At 30.0% G+C, this 22,598-nt stretch overlaps 1 protein-coding gene across 3 annotated transcripts; it reads right to left on the reverse strand.

The window, feature by feature from the left end:
- Window positions 1–5,107: 5,107 nt before the first annotated feature.
- On the reverse strand, window positions 5,108–20,455 carry LOC127699980 (uncharacterized). Of its 3 annotated transcripts, none has more exons than XM_052203352.1 (13): window positions 19,646–20,455; window positions 18,298–18,760; window positions 17,202–17,288; window positions 16,482–16,516; window positions 15,642–15,732; window positions 15,191–15,271; window positions 14,709–14,796; window positions 12,715–12,749; window positions 12,392–12,479; window positions 11,667–12,004; window positions 11,195–11,371; window positions 10,278–10,379; window positions 5,108–9,613 (listed from the first exon to the last, which is right to left on the reverse strand). In XM_052203352.1, the coding sequence occupies exons 1-13, from the start codon at window positions 19,891–19,893 to the stop codon at window positions 6,656–6,658; spliced, it is 4,791 nt and encodes a 1,596-aa protein (XP_052059312.1). In that variant the 5' UTR covers window positions 19,894–20,455; the 3' UTR covers window positions 5,108–6,655. The 3 variants fall into 3 exon arrangements, with proteins under 3 accessions (XP_052059312.1, XP_052059311.1, XP_052059313.1); XM_052203351.1 differs by having other exon boundaries at window positions 11,661–12,004; XM_052203353.1 differs by lacking the exons at window positions 16,482–16,516; window positions 19,646–20,455 and having other exon boundaries at window positions 11,661–12,004; window positions 18,298–18,443.
- Between the last annotated feature and the right edge of the window lie 2,143 nt (window positions 20,456–22,598).

Raw genomic sequence — 22,598 nt, forward strand, 5'->3', positions numbered from 1 at the left:
CAAATAACAGCAAGACTCGGCCGTCTGTCCAATTGAAGTGAAGGACCACAGACAAGTATATACACGACTGTATCTTAAATCCAAAGGCAATGTATATATACAGACCGTATCTTAGAACAAATGTCAACTTACAGACTGCATATAAGAACCACAGACAATGCATATAAACTATATTTAATAACCATTATGTATAGACCTACGTACCCTATACAGACTGTACGTAAGAACCAGACAATACTTACAGACTGTATCTAAGTACCACAGACAATACTTACAGACTGTATCTAGGTGTGTCCATCACTCTAGACCACTCTGCCACCTAGACTGATATATATATATATATATATACTGTTATTGCATTTGATTTGAAAAGATGAAGCTTGTTTGTGTAGCAGATTTACTGACAATCCACTTTAGATAGACTTTGAATTGAAACATTATGACCCTACTCCAGTAACAGTACATGTAAGGGTTCTGTTTAAAAACAACTAATATTTTCCCTCATTATTTCTGGAAATATTCAAGAATGTATTTGAATATTTCATATTTCATACTGGTTTATCACGACCAGCGTTAAGAATTGTCATACATGTAACATCAACCAATTTATTGGTTAGAATACCTTTCTCTATACTTACTTGGACAGTTGAACCATCTTAAAATTAGATGCAGCTTGTAGATTCTACCAAAACCCATAAAAACATATGGTGTATACTGATCAAATATAACAGCAGCCACTCATAATATTCTAAGGGGTTTTAGTTATTTATTCAATAACCTGTAAATTGTAACATGTATTTCAATAAAAAATATAAGTGGTACATAAACTTTAAAAAATCAAAACCCCTTTTAAATACTGTAGAAGTGTTTTATTTTAGCAATAATTAAAGTGTAAGCAATTGTCAGGCTTGTTTTATTTTAATTTGAAATTGAGGAAGCAGTATCTGAAGAAGTGATTTTTATGTTGAACATCAGGTAATACATTATATCCAAATGTGAATAAAATTTTATTAGAGACAATCTGATTTATTATAGCACTTTCACAGTATTTAAAAAATAAGCTAAACAAAAAACAAGATGTAACAAAGATTTCATCAATTATAGTACATACAAACAGCATGAAAAAAAAAAAAAAAAAAAAAAAAAAAAAACCACATGAAAAAAAACACAATACTGTACCGTCTACCTGCAGTTTAAGGATCTGAGCAGTGAAAACTGCTGGTGTGTCAAAGACACACCTTGCTATCCAGCAGGAATTAACTTGCAGATACTCTAGTACTGTAAACCCCTCCCCCCTTGGTTCTCTTCTGTATACTGTAAATACATGCTATATACTTATATAAAATGTACTCAATGAAATCAACAACAAAAATATATTACATTTTGATACTAAGGGACATTTAATTGACAAAATCATTGACAGGCTAACAAAAAATTACAACTGTACTTACGACAAAATATACTCAATAAAATCAACAACAAAAATTTGTACTTAATAAACAACAAAAATATAGTACATTCTGATACTTACGGACATTTTACCAAAAATAAATAACATTATGATACTAAGGGGCATTTAACAACAACAAAAATCATTGAATGCTGACCAAAATTTACAACTGTATTAAAAAATGTACTTAATGAAATCCAAAAACAAAAATATACATCATTATGATACTAAGGGACATTTGACAAACAAAGAGTCATTTAACCGATTAAATATATACATGTAGAAGCATAATACTAAGGGACATTAAACCAAAAAATATATGATACTATGATATTAAGGGACTTTTAACAAACAAAGAAGGATTTAACCCAAAGATATATTACTTTATAATACTAAGGGAGATTTAACCAAAACATATATATGATACTATGATATTAAGGGAGATTTAACCCAAAAATATTTATTACTTTATAATACTAAGGGAGATTTAACCAAAAAAATAATACTAAGGGAGTTTAACCAAAAAATATATGGCACTATGATAATAAGGGATGTTTAACCAACAAAGAGAGATTTAACCAAAAAATATATTACTTCATAATACTAAGGGAGATTTAACCAAAAAATATATGATACTATGATATCAAGGGAGATTTAACAAACTAAGAGAGATTTAACCAAAAAATGTATTACTTTATGATACTAAGGGACATTTAACCAAAAAAAAAAAGACACTATGATATTAATGGACTTTTTACAAACAAAGAGAGATTTAACCAAAAAATATTTTACTTTATAATACTAAGGGAGATTTAACCAAAAAATATATTACTTTATAATACTAAGGGAGATTTAACCAAAAAATATATTACTTTATACTAAGGGAGATTTAACCCAAAAAAGACACTATGATATTAATGGACTTTTAACAAACAAAGAGAGATTTAACCAAAAAATATATTACTTTATAATACTAAGGGAGATTTAACCAAAAAATATATTACTTTATAATACTAAGGGAGATTTAACCAAAAAATATATTACTTTATACTAAGGGAGATTTGACCAAAAAAAAGACACTATGATATTAATGGACTTTTAACAAACAAAGAGAGATTTAACCAAAAAATATATTACTTTATAATACTAAGGGAGATTTAACCAAAAAATATATTACTTTATACTAAGGGAGATTTAACCAAAAAAAGACACTATGATATTAATGGAGTTTTAACAAACAAAGAGAGATTTAACCAAAAAATATATTACTTTATAATACTAAGGGAGATTTAACCAAAAAATATATTACTTTATAATACTAAGGGAGATTTAACCAATATATATATATATATATTAAATACTAAGGGAGATTAACCAAAAAAATATATGATACTATGATATTAAGGGAGATTTAACAAACAAAGAGAGATTTAACCAAAAAATATATTACTTCATAATACTAAGGGAGATTTGACCAAAAAATATATGATACTATGATATTAAGGGAGATTTAACAAACTAAGAGAGATTTAACCAAAAAATGTATTACTTTATGATACTAAGGACCATTTAACCAAAAAAAAAAAGACACTATGATATTAATGGACTTTTTACAAACAAAGAGAGATTTAACCAAAAAATATTTTACTTTATAATACTAAGGGAGATTTAACCAAAAAATATATTACTTTATAATACTAAGGGAGATTTAACCAAAAAATATATTACTTTATAATACTAAGGGAGATTTAACCAAAAAATATATCTTTATACTAAGGGAGATTTGACCAAAAAAAAGACACTATGATATTAATGGAGTTTTAACAAACAAAGAGAGATTTAACCAAAAAATATATTACTTTATAATACTAAGGGAGATTAACCAAAAAATATATTACTTTATAATACTAAGGGAGATTTAACCAATATATATATATATATATATATATATTAAATACTAAGGGAGATTAACCAAAAAATATATGATACTATGATATTAAGGGAGATTTAACAAACAAAGAGAGATTTAACCAAAAAATATATTACTTTATGATACTAAGGGAGATTTAACCAAAAAATATATGATACAATGATATTAAGGGAGATTTAACAAACAAAGAGAGATTTAACCCAAAAATATATTACTTTATAATACTAAGGGACATTTAACCAAAAAATATATGACACTATGATATTAAGGGACTTTGAACAAACAAAGAGAAATTTAACCAAAAAATATATTACTTTATAATACTAAGGGACATTTAACCAAAAAATATATGACACTATGATATTAAGGGACTTTTAACAAACAAAGAGAAATTTAACCAAAAAATATATTACTTTATAATACTAAGGGACATTTAACCAAAAAAAGACACTATGATATTAAGGGACTTTTAACAAACAAAGAGAGATTTAACCAAAAAATATATTACTTTATAATACTAAGGGAGATTTAACCAAAAAATATATTACTTTATAATACTAAGGGAGATTTAACCAAAAAATATATTACTTTATAATACTAATGGAGATTAACCAAAAAATATATTACTTTATAATACTAAGGGAGATTTAACCAATATATATATATATATATATATATATATTAAATACTAAGGGAGATTAACCAAAAAATATATGATACTATGATATTAAGGGAGATTTAACAAACAAAGAGAGATTTAACCAAAAAATATATTACTTTATGATACTAAGGGAGATTTAACCAAAAAATATATGATACAATGATATTAAGGGAGATTTAACAAACAAAGAGAGATTTAACCCAAAAATATATTACTTTATAATACTAAGGGACATTTAACCAAAAAATATATGACACTATGATATTAAGGGACTTTTAACAAACAAAGAGAAATTTAACCAAAAAATATATTACTTTATAATACTAAGGGACATTTAACCAAAAAAAGACACTATGATATTAAGGGACTTTTAACAAACAAAGAGAGATTTAACCAAAAAATATATTACTTTATAATACTAAGGGAGATTTACCCATAAAATATATGACACTATGATATTAAGGGACTTTTAACAAACAAAGAGAAATTTAACCAAAAAATATATTACTTTATAATACTAAGGGAGATTTAACCAAAAAATATATGACACTATAATATTAAGGGACTATTAACAAACAAAGAGAATTTTAACCAATAAAATGTATAACATTTTTAATACTGAGGGACATTTAAATAAAAAAAAAAAAAAAATCTTTGAAATGCTGACCAAAAACAACCACTAACTTACTAAGTGAATTACAAAAATATATTATATTATGATACTAAGGGATATTTAACAAACAAATGGACATTTAACCAAAAAATATTTAACACTATGATATTACCATTGCATTTACCAAAGAATGTACTTAAAGAACAACAAAAATGTATGACATTATGATACTAAGGGACATTTAACAAACAAAGGAAAATTTTACCAATACAATATATAACATTATGATACAAATGGACATTCAACCCCAAAAATATATGATACTATGATACTAAACGACATTTAACAAAAAAAAAAAAATTAAATGCTGACCAAAATTTTGTAATCATGTGCTGTATTTACTAAAAAAATGTACTTAATGAACAATTAAAACACTAATGGACATTCAACTAATAACAACTGAATTATGAAAAATCTGCTCAATGAGGTATTGTTTGTGACAAGGTTTACCTGTTAAAAAACACATTAATTATACCATTATAAGAGGCAAAAGGCAATTGATATAAATTTTTACATCATTCAGAATTTTTTTTTGAGATATCTATATATATATAAATATATATGCTACATGTATATTGGTAAATGACGAGAATTATATTGCATTTAAGTAAAATATCCATGTGCAAGAAAAATTATTTGGTATTACATTTTGAAGAATAATTATGGGTATTGTTGGTAGTTATGGACCTCCAGCAACTGCCACTGCAATTCGTTTCTGATATTTTTCCCTTTTTCTCTCATTCCATTCATGTAAAAAAAACTGCAGATAAAAACAAAAATGTTCCTGGGTCATTTGGCGTGCTGAGGACTTAATACACTGGATAAAGCTGTTGAATTGTTCACATATTTCAGAGTTTATTGTGTCAAATCCTTGGAGTCTTGAAGATCTATAGGCACATGAGCATTTATGAGAATACCCATGGAAAATATCATGGAAGAAACGAACACATCGGTAATAGCCACTTTCTCTGTTCAGGCAATACTCCTGTAGATTACAAGCAAAATCATAGAAGATATCCGTGGGTGGATGCTCCAGATGTGAGTAAAGGGAGGCTGATGGATCTTTTCTGCCTTCTGCATTGGTCATATGAAAACCATAACAGTGACCATGACTTGGACAAAACCATAAAAACAATGTTGATGTACCTCTTGCTGAATTTTGGGTTTTGGAAAAATATTTCTCACAGTTGTCATGGGGAAGAGGTGGGTCATCATATGCTGGGTTTTTTCTCTTCTCACCGTCAATGGTAAATTTTCTAACGGGGCGCAATTTTTCACCAGTTTCTGAAAAGTAGTAAGCTCTTCCATACTTAGCTGGGTTATATGTTCCTGGTTGTGGATTTGCAGGATCTGGTTGAGTGATCTCCATATCTGCAACACATTTGATCAAATATCGAATAAATGTAATGACATCATCGGGAACAAAATTATTTCCTTGAGGATTGGTATGACTAAGCATGGATGAAGCAATCAAATCTCTTAATTCTGGAGCATACTCTCTCATTTCATACATTTTTCTGTTGTAAAAGCCATTTCCAGCAGCATTTATATTAAGGCCACTAATGTGGTCTAATAACTCAGTTAGATTATTTAAGTACGAATAGGGAATTAAACTGATAACTGGTGCAGTAGTGCAAAGCATATGCAATATGAAGGCATAAGATATCTTTTCCACATCTGGCATGTTATTAAGTAAGCGTTCGAAAGAAGGCCTTACTGAGTTGTCCAATATTTCTAGTAGTATGTTGTTTCTCTGCTGAGTTTCTTCATCAGATAATATTTCCTGAGGTGGAACTTTATCAAGGTTTAACTTCGCTAAGTAGTTCAAATGGTGTCTGGCAGTATTAAGTTGTTCTTTATCTCCAACTCTGTCGAAAAGGAAGCATCTTGCCATTCTACGATGTAATGTAGGAAGTGTATTGTCAGGATTATCTGGTTTACTTATTTCATCAAAAGAAGCATGTCTGAATCCAATACCAACTTTCGTTCCATCACAAGCAAGTTGTTTAGGTCTAAATTTGTAGATAGGACAAGGTTTATAAAGTCAATCTTCATATTAGATGCCCAACTAAACCACCACTTTATGAATACAGATGAATCCATAAATGACCTGAAATTAGGATTGCATTCTTTGTAGTCTTTAGTTTTTAAATCACAGAATGCTGAAAAGGTTATTTTAGTGGACAAAACCTGGTTTACAAATGCCCAACCAATTTCATCTCCAGCTGCAGTATCTCGGGTAACTACATGTAAACATTCTTTATCTCCTTCATCCCAGTCTTTTTTATATGGTGATTCTTCATTAACACAGCTTCTGCTATATACCTGACACTGTACTGGTGCTATTTTTGTATAGATAGTGAGTACTCTGGAAAATGTAGTTACACCATTTAGCTGCTGATTACTTGTCCATCCTGCGCCACATGGACAAACTGAAGTTGGAATATCTGGAATAAGATGTGGACCTTTAATGCATCCATTTTCAACATTGTTAAAGTTAAGAGCGCCCAATATATAACGATGTTGTATATTCTGAACTAGATTGGGATCTTGTTGTTTTCGTGGTTTATGACTACTTATGCATGGAAATGACCAAAGTCCACTAGTCACATCAAAATTAGAGTCACAGGAATTCATTGTAGGAATTTCTTCTTCCATGTCATTGCCAGTAATTTCTTGAATTTCCTGGTCAATAAGCTGTATATTCTCATCATTTTCAGTGTTCACTGCAGCTTCAGGTTTGCTAAATTCTGTCCAAAAATGAGGAGCTTTCTTCAGCTCAGACAAATGAACACATAAATTTTGATCAGTATTAAGACAGTCAACATTTTTCTTGCGAACTTTTTTACTTTTACATAATCCATTCAAGCAGGAAACTATATAGCGCTGAAGACGTGAATTGAATGTCAAATGAACTAATGAAATGTCATCATCTATCAAAATTGAAAATTTTTTGGTTCCTGGTCTTGTAGTTGGCAATTCAATAATTTTCCTATCCTTGTATAACAGAGCATCTTGTATGACTACTTGAATGTTTGTTACGGTTGCTTGCTCATTCCTTTCCAAATTTGGTGATACCTCTTGATGCAAAAAACGACAATGCATGCATTTAATACCATTTTCATCCAGAGCATCAAACTGTTCCATATTGTTATCCAGGGATTCCAACAAGGTACGATAGATACGACAGTTGCAAGTGTAAAAATAACCGTTCTCGAAAAGATCCCTTGATGTTTTTACATAATCAGAGCTTCTAAATTCCCCACTTTCATCATCATAATCATTCATAATTGCAATAACTTTCTCTTCATCGTAAACCTGGATAATAAAACTTCGATTCTGTAAAAGATTTTTCTTGTAGTTATCATATAAATTTACTTTTTTGAACATATTTTCCACATTTTGTCCTGAAATAGTCTGCAAAGCCATTTCTTTTGTCAGAATTTTCTTCCGTGGAATAAATGTCCTTGTTCTTTTTGTTTGAGGTTCTCCAGTGGGATCATTCATATTTTGGTTATTTATGTTTTCTTGATTCTGGTCTTCTTGTTGGAAAGATGAGTAAATGGTTTGAAGTTCATTCAGCTGATGATTTTTGTACAAGTACAATACCCGATTTCTCAAAGAGGTGGCCTTTGGACTTGTTGAAAATCTGTAATGATAGCGCAAATTTTCTTTTCCAAGGAATCTGTTGTGATCATTTGATAGAAAGTTAATCATGCAACTTTTGTAACATAGGTTATTAACATTATTAACAGGGAGAGGCTTCATAAAGTCATCTGAGCATTTGTCACTAACTTCTGCATTTTTCACTTCTGGGTAATGAAGTATCTTGTTTTGTATGATTTCTGTGTGGAATAGTTCATTGTTAGATGAAAAGTAAAGACCATCACTGGCATCTGAATCTATCTTAACTTTATAACCATGTCTAGCAGTGTGCACAAAACAAGCAGCTAGTTCAATGTCACAAAAGTCTTTAACTTTTTCACACAATTGTTGTCTTCTAGATTTTAAGCTCTTTAAATTGTTGGCATAAATTTTGTCAGGGCGTGTTCTAGATTTTCTTGAGTCCTTGTTTTTCTTTTCGATGAGCATTCTCTGCTGATCTCCACCAGTTAGGATGTTGCATAAGAATACATTATCTTGCAGAATTCCTAAAGTTTGACATATTACATCCAGAAAAGTCTCCTCCATGAAATGTTTGTAATATCCTGATTCTATGTATCGTATATAATGTACAGGTGCATTGTGATTTTCAATCTCAATATCAAAGATTGAAAAAATGAAAACTCCTTCAGAGCAGTCTGGATAAGTTGACATATTAATAGCAGCTTCCTCAAATAAAAATAGACAATTATTTGGATCAAGAAATTTCATATCTTGCATTTTGCTGATTATATTATGTTCCACCAAAATAGCCTGTCTACACATATTTAAGTTTGTTATTAGATCATTAAGGTTTTGAATGCTGGAGGCTACGTATTTTCTCTTCTTAGAGTTGCTTGAGATATACTTCCTTGTTACTATTTCTGTTTCATCTCTGAGTGTAAATTTTACTGTACTCTGATTGGTACCTGTCAGCTCAGGACGGTTTGTGACAATAACCTGTTGACTTGAGCGTGTCATGTTAGAGTTCAAGACAGCCAATTGATCAATTCCCTGGATTGTCAGCTCTGTGGTATTACCATTAGTAGAAGTTGAGGGTTTAGTTTCTGATTGACTAGCTGTAGTATCACTCATGGTTTCAACCTTTTGTTGAAAGGCAGATACTAATCTTTCATAATTTTCTGGATTCTCTGTCTGTAATTGTAGTACATAAAGCTGATGATCTTTAACAGTATACGGGTACTGAGATGGCATACTAAATTCTTCATCTAACAATGGGAGTCCTAACTTAATTTTCTGCAACAAAAATAAGTATAAATATATATATATATTACATATATGTGTGTGCATTATAACATATCGTATTTGTTTTTAGTATTTGAGACATCTTATAATGCAAATTTCTGATATTAAATTAATACATGTAGGTTCTTGATGGCAGATTTATTTTCTATTGTGAAGGTCATTAATGAACATTTAGGCATACCAATGATAAATTAAATATAATATTTGCTGAAATAATGAACATAATTGCTGAAAGCTGTAGGGTGACCTATAGTTTTTAATTTTCTATGGCAATCTGTCTCTTGTGGAGAGTTGTCTCATTGGCAACCATACTGCATCTTCTTATTTTTATATTCTGTAAACAATACATATCTGTTTTTCGTTATTTTTTTTTAAAATATATCAGACTGTTTTTTAATTTAACATTTTTCATGTTGTGCCCTTTTAAAGCTAACTATATTGTATAGGTATTGCTCATTGTTGAAGATTGTAGTGACTTTTAGTCGCTAAAATCTACATTCTTTCGACACTGTTTGATAGTTGTTTCATTGTCAATCATACTACATATTTCAAATACTAATAAATAAAAAATTGATATGGAATATGCAATGTTGAATGATTGTACAAAAGTGGTTTTTTTTATTTTTATATTAGGCTGAAATGGACATAACCTCACCAAATTAGGAGGACACAAGTGAAGATCAGTACAATTCTCTGAAAACTGTCCTGAAGGAAGTGCTCTTCCCCATTCTTCAATTGACTGAAAAGTAAACTGTTCCTACAAATAAAAATGCTTTAAAATCAATGTCTCCGCATTATTTAAAGAAAATTGGTACAATTTACATGGTAATATATATAATATGATCTCCATTGATTGAGACATAACAATTAGCCTCATGCAATACAAAGATACTTTCTTTTTTTTCTTTTGGGTGAAATTATGATGTTCTTTTATCTATTTTCTTTTCCCTAAATAACTTGTGAAACTAGTAATTGCAAATAGTCTTAGATACATGTTTTTTATTAGTTATTTTTGGCTTTGATCTAGTTTTCAGTATTAAACTCTGAGTACTCTCAAATCTATACTTTGTGTCTTTTGTGTTTTTGTCAGTTTTTTGGCGCTTTGTATCAATCAGATGAGTTAAGTCCTTTTCAACTGTTACTTATATCTTGTTCTGATGTTGTACTGTTATACCACTGTCCCAGGTTAAAGTGGAGGGGGTTGGGTGGGGTTTGGCTCCAGCAAACATGTTTAACGTCGCCATATTCTGTATGTATTTGTGCATGTCCCAAGTCAGGAGCCTGCAATTCAGTGTTAGTTGTTTGTTGCTGTATATCATATTTGTTTTTCATTTATTGTTTGTACATATATAAGGCTGTTAGTTCTCTTGTTTGAATTGTTATATACTTTTCACTTCAAGCCTTTCATTCATAGCTTCATCTGCGGTATGGGTTTTGATCATTGTTGAAGGCCGTATGGTGACCTATAGTTGTTAACTTCCACATCATTTGGTCTCTGGTGGAGAGTTGTCTCATTGGCAATCATACCACATCTTTTTTATTTTTATATATAATTTCAATTAAAATCTGTACCAAGTATATATGTTGTAGCACATGAATTTCCAGTTTGTACTGTTCATTTGGACAACAATATACACATTCTTCCCATTGGCAAAGAATTCCAGGATGAATGTGCGAAATCACGTGCTGGGCTAATAGACGAATATCAGCGAACTTGTCCTCTGTACACTGCTCCCACTTGCACTTCAGCTGAAAGAAAATAAAAGGATATATAATAAACAAATAGTTATAGAAGTTTATATACCTGAAAATCACTTCATAAAAATTATATGAACCTATACAACATGTATTTCATATATCTGTTATATCATAAAAAAACATAAATGTATTGGGCATCCGCTGTCTGATTTTTTTTAGGAAGTTGTTGTATTCTCCATTGTTATTATCCTGTACATGTTATAGTCAAATAGGGTTTTTAATTAAATTGTCATAAGTGGACATATTGGTTAAAAAATCATGTAATATAAATATATTTTACATCTACCATTGTAGGTCCTGGATTTTCTTCAACATCCCCACAGAGATGCAGGATAAACCTTTTGAAGTTCTTCCAACATCTGATTGCCAAAACCTTCACTGTTGTTAGTGCAAACTCTATTCTTGTGGGACTACTAGACTGTACTTCCTCACTCTCTGCAAAATCTATTGTTGTTGGAATACTACACTCCACTTCATCACTCTCTGCAAATTCTATTGTTGAAATACTACACTCCAGTTCATCACTCTCTGTAAACTCTATTGTTGTTGGAATACTACACTCCACTTCATCACTCTCTGTAAACTCTGTTTGTGATGGAATAATACAATCCACTTCATAACCCTCTGTAACAATAAAGGACTTGCTTAGAAATTTGTTCAATTGACCTAGACCTAGCTGATTTGCTGGCTTCAGAATTTTATAATCAATATATGACTGGAAGTGGTGTGATTTCGAAAATTAAGCTTAAATAGGGACATAGCACACAAATAATATATTAATAATAGAGCATAAATGTTGCAATCTAGCTTTTAAATGTAACTGTAGACAAGGAAAAAATAAAATAGCACCCTAATTTGAAAGGTAAGATACACAAAATGCACAAGGGAAAAAAGACGCATCTTTTTGAGTGAAGCCCATACTATTTCATTTGTAATAAGTCTATTGCAATATTAAATATAGTGGAAAAGATTATGTCATCCAATACATTAAAATTCCTAAAACACTCTTACCTATGTATACACTACCATATGCTATGTGTTTATCATTCTCGTCATAGGAACTCCTAAGCTCCTCTACAGGTTCCTCAGTTATTGGTACCTAGCAAAATAAAAAAGTATTTTTTTCAAAAACCTAAATAAATTTGTAAAAAGGTATCTATAAGTAATAAATTGTCAGATTGGTACATGCATTTCTTCTCTTTTTTCCTTGTGTATATAGAAACAACCAATAATTCAAACATTTCTTTTATACCGCACAAAATAATTACAAAAACTAATTCACCACATTTTCAAATGATTATCACCAGAAATAATGAATTCCAAACATTACAAACCTGAAGAGAAAGATCTTTGACTAAGTGAGTTTTGCCTGGAAAAAAAAAAAAAGACATCATAAGTTTTAACATATACATATCTATTTGCATTCAGCAATCCTATTCGACTGTACATATCATTCATTTTCTAGAGGTGTGCAAGCATAGGAAATTTAAATATATTTAATACCAGTAATATCTTAAATAACTTAGAAAGTGCCTATGAGAAATTGTTTACTCTTTTGGATCACCAAAGTTAATCCATATTTTTGAGATTAAATAATATTCATTCTTGAAATACAGAATTATCAGTTTAGTAAATTATTTTTTTATCTCAATATAAAAAAATGTGGATAGTGTCCACATGTGGACACAGATGATGCCCCCGCTTGCATATCATATAGTTATAAAGGGACATAACTGAAGAACGGTAAAAGTGACACTACCCAAATTTGAACTTGATCTGAGTTTTGTGGTAATAAGCATTGTGTGTAAGTCTCATAACATTTGGTTGAGGCTAACTTAAGTAGAGAACAGAAACTAAAAATTCAGCAATTTTTCTATTTGTAATGATGCATAACTCTAGAACGGTTGTGTATAAGTTTTACAACATTTGGATGAGACAAACTAAAAAATTCAGCAATTTTTATGTTTATAATGGGACATAACTCTAGAATGGTAAAAGTGTTGCCACCTAATTTCGTACTTAATCTGTATTATGTAGTAATTAGCATTGTGTATAAGTTTCATAACATTTGGTTGAGGCAAACTCAAGTTAGAGAACTGAAACAAAAAAAAATGTACTTGATCTTTACTGAGTTTTGTTGGAATGAATATTGTGTATAGGTTTCACAATCTTTGGCTGGGGAAAACTTCAGTTACAGAATGGAAACTAAAAAATTTTGCAATCTTTCTATTTATAAAGGGGCATAACTCAATAATGGTTAAAGTGACACTACCCAAATTCAACTTGATCTGTGTTTTATCAGTGGTAGTCAAAATTAAACATTGCATTGTATAAAGCATTGATTGTAGTTGATTCAACTATAATCATGGTCAAAGGAAGATAACTCCAATTTTAAAAATATATTATATAAACTTGATATTTAGAAGAAAATAAAAATTTTGCAATTTTTCCTTTTATAAAGGGGCATAACTCTAGATCGGTTAAAGTGACACCACCAAAATTCAAACTTGATCTGTGTTTTGTGGTAATAAGCATTGTGTATAAGTTTCATAACATTTGGTTGAGGCAAACTTAAGTTAGAGAACGGAAACTAAAAATTATGCAATATTTCCTTTTATAAAGGGGCATAACTCTAGATCGGTTAAAGTGACGCCACCAAAATTCAAACTTGATCTGTGTTTTGTGGTAATAAGCATTGTGTATAAGTTTCATTACATTTGGTTGAGGCAAACTCAAGTTAGAGAACGGAAACCAATTTCGGGACGTACGTACGTACGTACGTACGTACAGACGGACAAGGGTAAAACTTAATGCCCCCTCCGGTACGGCGGGGGCATAAAAACAGTAATAAAAACAAACTGTAAGGGTATCTAGTCCATGTATGTTCAGTTCATTGTCTAAAATTGTGAGGTGTCTTTTTTCTGTGAGGTGTTGCTTGCCTTGTAACAATTGTTTTTATAGTTCCTATTATATCATATGTATGTGTGATAACTGAATATTTATAATATAGTAAAATAAACGGACTGAAGTAATCTGCATATTTGAAAACATACAAACGGATTTCTGTGAGGACTAAATACATTTTTAAATGTGCTTAATTAATATATACTCATTCCTGTTCCTATTATAATACATTATACCCAGGGAAGGCACTTTAATACTGCTCATACTGGTCCTGAGAAGTCTCATTCAATCCTATATTAATCCTAATATTGACCACTATAATGTAAAAATGCCTATTGTGTGATTTCAAAAATCATTCTATATACCAAAAATATCATAACTGAAAAGCACAATACTTAAATTATAAGAAGTTTTAATACCAAACCTTTTTTAGCATGACAGCAAATAACATGGTCTATCAGAAAATCTTCTCTGGAGCATATTACTGGACAAACAGGACAATTATAAGTGCTCTGAAACAATATTGCATATTGAACTTTAAATGAACAACTTTTGATATATCATACATCTATCAATCTGGTATGATTTGCAAATTTCAATATCTGTAGGTAAACAAGATTAAATACCACCTTCCTCTGGATGTCTGGTAAAAAAAATCAAACACCCACAAAAAAACAAAATACTGACAGTAAAATAATGTTTAAAAGCAGAAAATAATCATGTCAGTACAAAAACTATTGTATCTGCCTTTTCTGTTCAATCTATTAAAAAATTAATATAGACGCAAGATAGAAATACACCGAATTCAAAACGTTTACATAGATTATTTAAAAAAAATTCTAATTAACTTATGTTATTATTTGGTGTAAATATTTGAACTGAATAGAAACTATGTAACAAGATTACTTTTTTTTCTTTCTTAGTCACAGCTGTTTTCTTTGATTGCTTCACTTGTAAGGATTCCACAGATTGCTTTTTCGTGTCAGTCTAAAATAAATGCAATAATTATTCAAATATCTTCCTTTTTGCAATAAAATGAATATTCAAGTCCAATAATTCAGTACATTTCCTATGATATTACAGGGTAACTGAATAATTTAAGCTTTATAGAAATAGTAACTTAACAAAATCAAGCACAAGAAAGTATTAAGGATAGAGTAACAAATGTATTCAAGCAACATTGTACTTGCGACTTATTGTATTCTTTAAATGTTTTTGCCTTTGAATTCAAAAATTATGTCTCATTAATCTTTCTATATAATTTGTAGGGATTAAAAAATTAAATGTTGAGATAAATGATATTTTAATTTTCTGCATTTCAATATCAGCATAAGTCTTTAAGTAAACAAAACAATACCTGATAGAAACTATGAATGACTGAGGATGACAAGATAACAGCCAGATCCTCAGTAACATCTAGGACTATTTCATTCCTCTTTAAACTGTATCTATAAGAAGTGGAAGTAGAATTAGAAAAGTATAACAGTTTAAAACTATGAAGAGATTTAAGTTGTGGTACAATCTTGGATTAAAGGATTTTGTTATTCATATTTCATTGTTTTCAACCTTTTTTTAAGCATGTACAAATGAATCTTCTGCAATACAATATAAATTCAAATGTGCTATAGTATTTATATATACATCATATGTGTACTTGTTTTCAGACTTCTATATAACCTCTCCTTTAAAGTAAAAGCTCCTTGATAGTATTTAAAATTAGAAACACTAAAATTGTTGTTGCCTCATGAAGTTTTGTTGCAATTTTTTTTAACATGCAAGCATTTAAAACACTTGAATATTAACTTTTAAAAAGCATGCCATGGTATTTAGTGTGCATTTAAAATAAAATTAGAATAATTAAACTTATAACGATAAATTTCCAAAGTTTTCTTCAACATCATGCATTCATGCTAGTAAGATATCAATGAAGTTTTAAACCACAAAAATACTTCATTCAAGTAATTACAAGTGAAAAAAATATCAACTTTTTATAGGCATGCCATGGTATTTAGTGGTCATTTAAAATTAATTAGAATACTTCAACTTATAACGATTAACTTTCAAAGTTTTGTTCAACATCATGCATTCATGTTAGTAAGACATCAATGGAGTTGTAAATCAAAAAACTTCTTCATTCAAGTAATTACAATAACAAAAACACATTAAAAGGTAACACAATAATGCAATGATGACAAACCCTGTTTTATAAGTTCCTCTTGGTTTTCTGTGAGACTAAATTAAGAAGGTAATGAAAACAAATAAAGTTATATAATTTTTGTTCAAATCATTTAAGGATGTTTGCTAGTCTTTGTTTTTGACAGATATTGGTAATCCTCTGGTTTTATTCACATGTAGTTCCATCAAAAAGTTAGAATGCTAACTCCGTCTATTCTTTTCCGAATTTATAACATATAGTTTAAAAAGCCTTTTATTTTTATTTTACATAGTTTTTAAAAGAAAAAGGTGCTAATGTTAAATGTATGGAAAATCTAGAGAGAATAAATTCCCACCAAATTTTAAATGGCTTACATCTTAAAAACAAGGACACAAACCTTTAATCAGTTATGTTTTTTTAACTTATTTATATACTATAAATTTATAAGTCTTTTAAAAAATATAGCACCGAACTTTGTTAACATCCCATCTTTATTAATTCAAAATACATATATACATATAAATTATGACAGGTATATTTTCCCATGAAATGTCAATAAAATGTATGTTAGCAGCCCTATATTTTTTTTTTATCTATTAGCAATTTATCCTATAACTTTAAATTAGGGTCTATCATAGCTGCTTATGAACTTATAGAGAATCTATGATTTTATGATATTATCTTTGTTTTGTATTATAAAATGATATTTTCTATTTTAATAGAAATTTTAATCTATAGTACAAATTTTAATTTTTCACTTACTCTTTTATTATTTGATCTTCTTGCCCCAGCTGAAGACAATCTCTTCCTCTTAGAAGGGGTTCTAGAGGAATTCTGATGTTCAGCATCCTGTAATAAACATTCAAATGTAATTCTCAACATCAATCAAAGACAAATGTTAATACATGTACATATCATATAAAATCAGCAGTTACATAAACCTGGGAACAGTATGTCTAACGGGAAATGAATCGGATAGGCTTTCCAGTATAAAATTGATAAAATCTCGGACTCCTCGAGACTTCGCAAGATTTATGGATTTTGGTGGCGTCTGACTGAAAATTTATCGGAACTGCTCAATAAAGTAATCACATAATTCTAATCGTAAATAAATACAAGTTTTATCATAAAGTAGATATATTTTGTCATATAAAATGACCAAAATAAGTGTGATTTTTTTTATATGAAGTGTTTTATAATGTTTTTGAATTTGGGAATACAATCGGCGCCATTTTTTTAATACCGTTTGCATTCTGTACCATTCTGTGATAAAATGAATGCAATTATAACAAACTTGAAGTGACAGAATACAAGTTTGATACAACTGTAAAACTAGTTTGAATGACATTTTATTGATATTATCAGAAATTATTAGGATAATAGCGAGTACGTTTTTGAAACATGTCCGTTTCCGTATCGTATCTTTATTACCTATGACATGACGATAAAATTGGCTACAATTAGGTAGTGTCAAGTCCCGTCAATATATATGTTCCTGCATAAACAGTAAGGAAACTGTTTCAATTGTGTTAACTATAATAAACACTTCACAAAAAGATAATATTCAGAGTAAATCCATTATTTTGTAATACTTATGTCATTATCATGTTATGATTTGTTTATAATTCCATTTCTTATCTAGTTCATCAACATGTACAATGAACAAATGTACTTTTATTTTTTTCAAAGGCAGAGCCTGCATTTAAAAACCTGAATTAAAATGCCAGGGAGACCATTTAAAAAATATCATAGAAAATCAAATGTTAATTTCTAACAAGTTATTTGTCAGACATGCAAGATAGTGATAGACAAATACAAATATGCTTTCATCTATTCTTATACACAATCTATTAAATACCGTGTCAAAAGGTCTCTTTCCTGTATCAGAAGAAGGTACTGGTAGTCTCACCACTTCTGCATAGGTCATCTTGGGTGACAAAGATTCTACATCAGGTACATGTACGTGAGATAAAGTTGCAGTCACGGATGTAACACACTTTTGTCTCTCTGCTAAATAGTTCTCTATAGTCATCTTCAAAATAAAAGCTCCATTTCTATTTACATGAAGTCCGTCCCTTCCAAGATGAACAGCAGGTTTAAAGAGCTGTGCATAATCAATAAAAAAACATCTACTGTAACCACAAGTTAAAGACTGTATACCAGCGTTCAATTTCTCGACATCTCTCTGCAGTCTTGGCAATGCTGACATGTTCCAATAACTACTCTCATAGTGGTTTACTGCACGGGGAAGTATGCCACAAATACCTATTTGCAACGATTTAAATTTCAGCAGCAAATTCTCTATCAGGAATCTATAAGATCTAAAGACAAAATAAGAAACTTGTACATGAGGCAAATAATATTCATCATATTCTTTATAGTAAATAAGATTATTCAACCTATTGTTTATAATTAAAAGGTAAGCTATATCTGCCAAATTCATTACCATTAGAAACTAGGTAATTTTATATTATATATAACAAATGTTTCTTTGAAATCAATAATAATCAGCCAATCAAATTACATGATTTGTCAAAGATCTCAAATAATTATCGGTTACCATTATTTTGGGAAAGAATTTAATGTGTTCGGCCAAATTCATTCATTTTTTTTTATCGTCATAAAAAACATGTAAATTTTATCGTAATCATGGTAATGCACCAAAAACATCATTTGGCAAGAATTTTTAACATTGTTCATCATGAAGGTCCCCTATTACGAACCTCATGATTGCTTACATACACTACATTTGAACTTTGGTGGATAGTCATCTAATGGGAAATTATACCTCATCTCTTTTATTTTTATATAGTATCAGCAAACAGGTTTACAATACACCAATCTCGAGTTGTTTTTTAATGAATGAGCAACGCTGGTTGACACGGGGTCAATCAGCATAAATGATGTCATTGAACAATCCGTTTTTACTGTGACGTAATAACATAATCATACACCTTATCGATATTTGGAAATCTGCGCCAGTGGGCCTGAGAATCTGCGCCGCTTTAACTTTTGATGTCATACAACAATCACTTTTCCATTGTGGCGTCAAAATTTCACAGGAACCTTTGTGATGTCCAGTAATGGCGGACAAATAGCGATTAGGTGTATTGTTACATACTAAATGGGATTTTAAGGGAAGTGCACAAATCGAAAGTTGACTACCGGTATAAATTTTTGTATTTGTTTTTTTTAAACCTCCTTACCTCAAAGTTGATTCAACATCACCAAATACATCATTCGAACCTAGATGCAGAACAATCTGGTCCGGGTTTTCTGTCTTCATGGCACTCATCAGTTGGGAATAGAATTCTTTCCGGTCATTCTGTACTTTGGCACCAGGTATGCACAGTGTTCTAACTGGGTATTCAAACATTGGTACAAGCTGCTTCAGGTTGGAATCCCCTGCAATTAAAACGCTTCTCAAAACTTTATTAAGGTTAGTGTTGAACATTTCTATAATATAAGTATGAAACAATATCGATCAAAATTATATGTTAAAAAATTTAAATACTACAAAATTCCTTCAACTGCAGGCAAATACAAAACACTAAGACGTAACAATCAAAAGGACTATATTCTGTGTCAATAAAAAACTTAGCTGGCTACTTTATGTCTCGTTTTATGTACAACAATTATTTACAAATATATACAAATATATTTTCAGAAATAATTTTGGTTTTGGTACCAAAAGATTTAGACAGAAAAATACGCTATCGTCGTAGTTTTCTTGCTAGTTTGTCTCAAAAATACGATGCCGTATAAAAGAGGAAATATATATATACACAGACTCTCAATATCTATTCAGATATATTATCAAAATGTCGACAAAATATAGCTTTTTCTTTATCGCAGTGGTAAGAAATGTGTCGGAAGATGGACGCTGTAGGATGCAGCATTGGATGATGGGAGTTTGAGAGCACCATGTATCCTTTTAGCAGCCAATGAAAACCGCCGTCGCAACTTAACCTAATTTAAATATTAATTTGGGCATATGCAGAATATTTCCCATCCGACCTCTGGAATGCCCAAAAATGCCGCATGACCCTATGTTTTTATTGTTGCAAATGATAGGGCTACATTTGTACTTTCATGAATGATATATGAATTTTTCTAATTTCTAAAAGTAAATCAGGTATAAATTTAATTCAAGACATAGATTAGCATTACAGTCAATGGGAGATTTTTTACTGAATTTACCCCTATAGGAAAATATGCATTCTGTCACTGTACTTGTCCAAGGCCACACAATAATCACAAAACTTATTTCCTGTGTATATTAATGTAATGGAAGCATTTTGGAACCATTTGAAGTTGTTTTTTACACAAATTTCTATGTTTAACTCGGCTATCCAAGATGCACTGAGTGTACTGTGAGAGGAAGCATGGGGTATATGGTAAAAATCAGTTTTTGTGTCCAGATTGAAAGAAACAATAGAAATTACACTTGAGAGTTATGATATCAATGAAAGGCATAAATATTCCCCACATTTTACAACACATTTTGCACATATTTCTCCTCATTATGTGTAAAATCATATGGAAAATCAGAATTACCTCCCTTTGACAGTGTATTTTTTTTAGCTGTGTTTCACCATGTTAAGTTGTAGAACAAGTTGTAAATAAGCACTTTTCAAGTATTTTAACACTTGAATAATCTGACCGCATGAAGATATTCATTTATTTTTACATAACGCATTGCGTTTCTTTATTTAAAAAAAATTGTAGATAACTTTTATGATTACATGCCCATCATCTATGAAACTAGTGTTGAAATGTTTGTAATTGGATTACTATGTTAAATAACTGCTTTTAAATATTCTAAATTGTTGCTTTAATCTTCCAAATGCAAAGTTTGGTCATACCCAGTCTTATTTTTTCATATTTGGCACTTTTTTCTACTTCAGTTTTGTCTGTCTAGTTTTGGCGAAGAAACCATCCTGATGTTGGGGTAACAGGAATTTCTGCAGAGTGATTGTCAATGACATTTTGTGAACTTTACAAGTAATTAAAACACAAATTTAGTAAAATGAAACATAATTGTTTGTTTTTTTTGTATGAAACTGCTTAAAAAAGCCTTTGAAAAGTGTTTTTGTGGTCTTTTCAGGGTATTTAATCAAAAACTTCCATATAAGGCAAAATTTAACTAAGAGTACATCAAGACTTTAGTTTCTAGATGTACTTGCAATACTGGTCAAAGCAAACACAGAAAACAATTCATATTTATTAAGCATAGTATTTTACACCATTCTTTTACAAACAGTCAATATGCAACTTTATATACCAAATATACATTGGCCGCAGTATGGGCTGTAGTATAAATTTTCCTCTATCTTTACAAGTTCAGCATTTATGAATGTTGTATTGAAACTGGAACTTTAAAATTGGATACATTACATGATTATTACAAAAAAAGAGGGAAAAGCTACTAAAAAGTCCCTTATAGGGGTAAATTCAGTAAATAAATATACGTCATCAGGGACCGCCCATTTGGGGGAGAGCTTTCTGTATAAAACTGAAGTCATGTGCTCTTCTGATTGGTAGATAATGTTTGTAATAAATATTTTTTGATAGATGGATAAAAACTAGAGTTGAAAAAAAAAAAAAATAAATGCTGAATGTACTAAATTTTTTTACTACAGGGTTGAAAAGTAATGGGGGTCAGTGAAGGAATTAAGTGCGAATCTACAGTGTTTGTAAACAAGGCCATGTGAATGCCCAAAAATGCCGCATGACCCTATGTTTTTATTGTTGCAAATGATAGGGCTACATTTGTACTTTCATGAATGATATATGAATTTTTCTAATTTCTAAAAGTAAATCAGGTATAAATTTAATTCAAGACATAGATTAGCATTACAGTCAATGGGAGATTTTTTACTGAATTTACCCCTATAGGAAAATATGCATTCTGTCACTGTACTTGTCCAAGGCCACACAATAATCACAAAACTTATTTCCTGTGTATATTAATGTAATGGAAGCATTTTGGAACCATTTGAAGTTGTTTTTTACACAAATTTCTATGTTTAACTCGGCTATCCAAGATGCACTGAGTGTACTGTGAGAGGAAGCATGGGGTATATGGTAAAAATCAGTTTTTGTGTCCAGATTGAAAGAAACAATAGAAATTACACTTGAGAGTTATGATATCAATGA

This window comes from Mytilus californianus, unplaced genomic scaffold (genome assembly GCF_021869535.1).
Source record: "Mytilus californianus isolate M0D057914Y unplaced genomic scaffold, xbMytCali1.0.p SCAF_46, whole genome shotgun sequence".
NCBI classification, from domain to species: Eukaryota; Metazoa; Mollusca; class Bivalvia; order Mytilida; family Mytilidae; genus Mytilus; species Mytilus californianus.

What these genes read in the sequence shown, in the direction of transcription:
- LOC127699980 (XM_052203351.1), bottom strand. Translation starts at nt 19,893, where the DNA reads ATGTTCAACACTAACCTTAATAAAGTTTTGAGAAGCGTTTTAATTGCA. An exon ending in GAAGATCAAATAATAAAAGA is followed by an intron (nt 16,517 to 17,201) that starts GTAAGTGAAAAA and finishes TTCTTAATTTAG; the next exon opens with TCTCACAGAAAACCAAGAGG. An exon ending in TCAAAGATCTTTCTCTTCAG is followed by an intron (nt 12,480 to 12,714) that starts GTTTGTAATGTT and finishes TTATTTTGCTAG; the next exon opens with GTACCAATAACTGAGGAACC.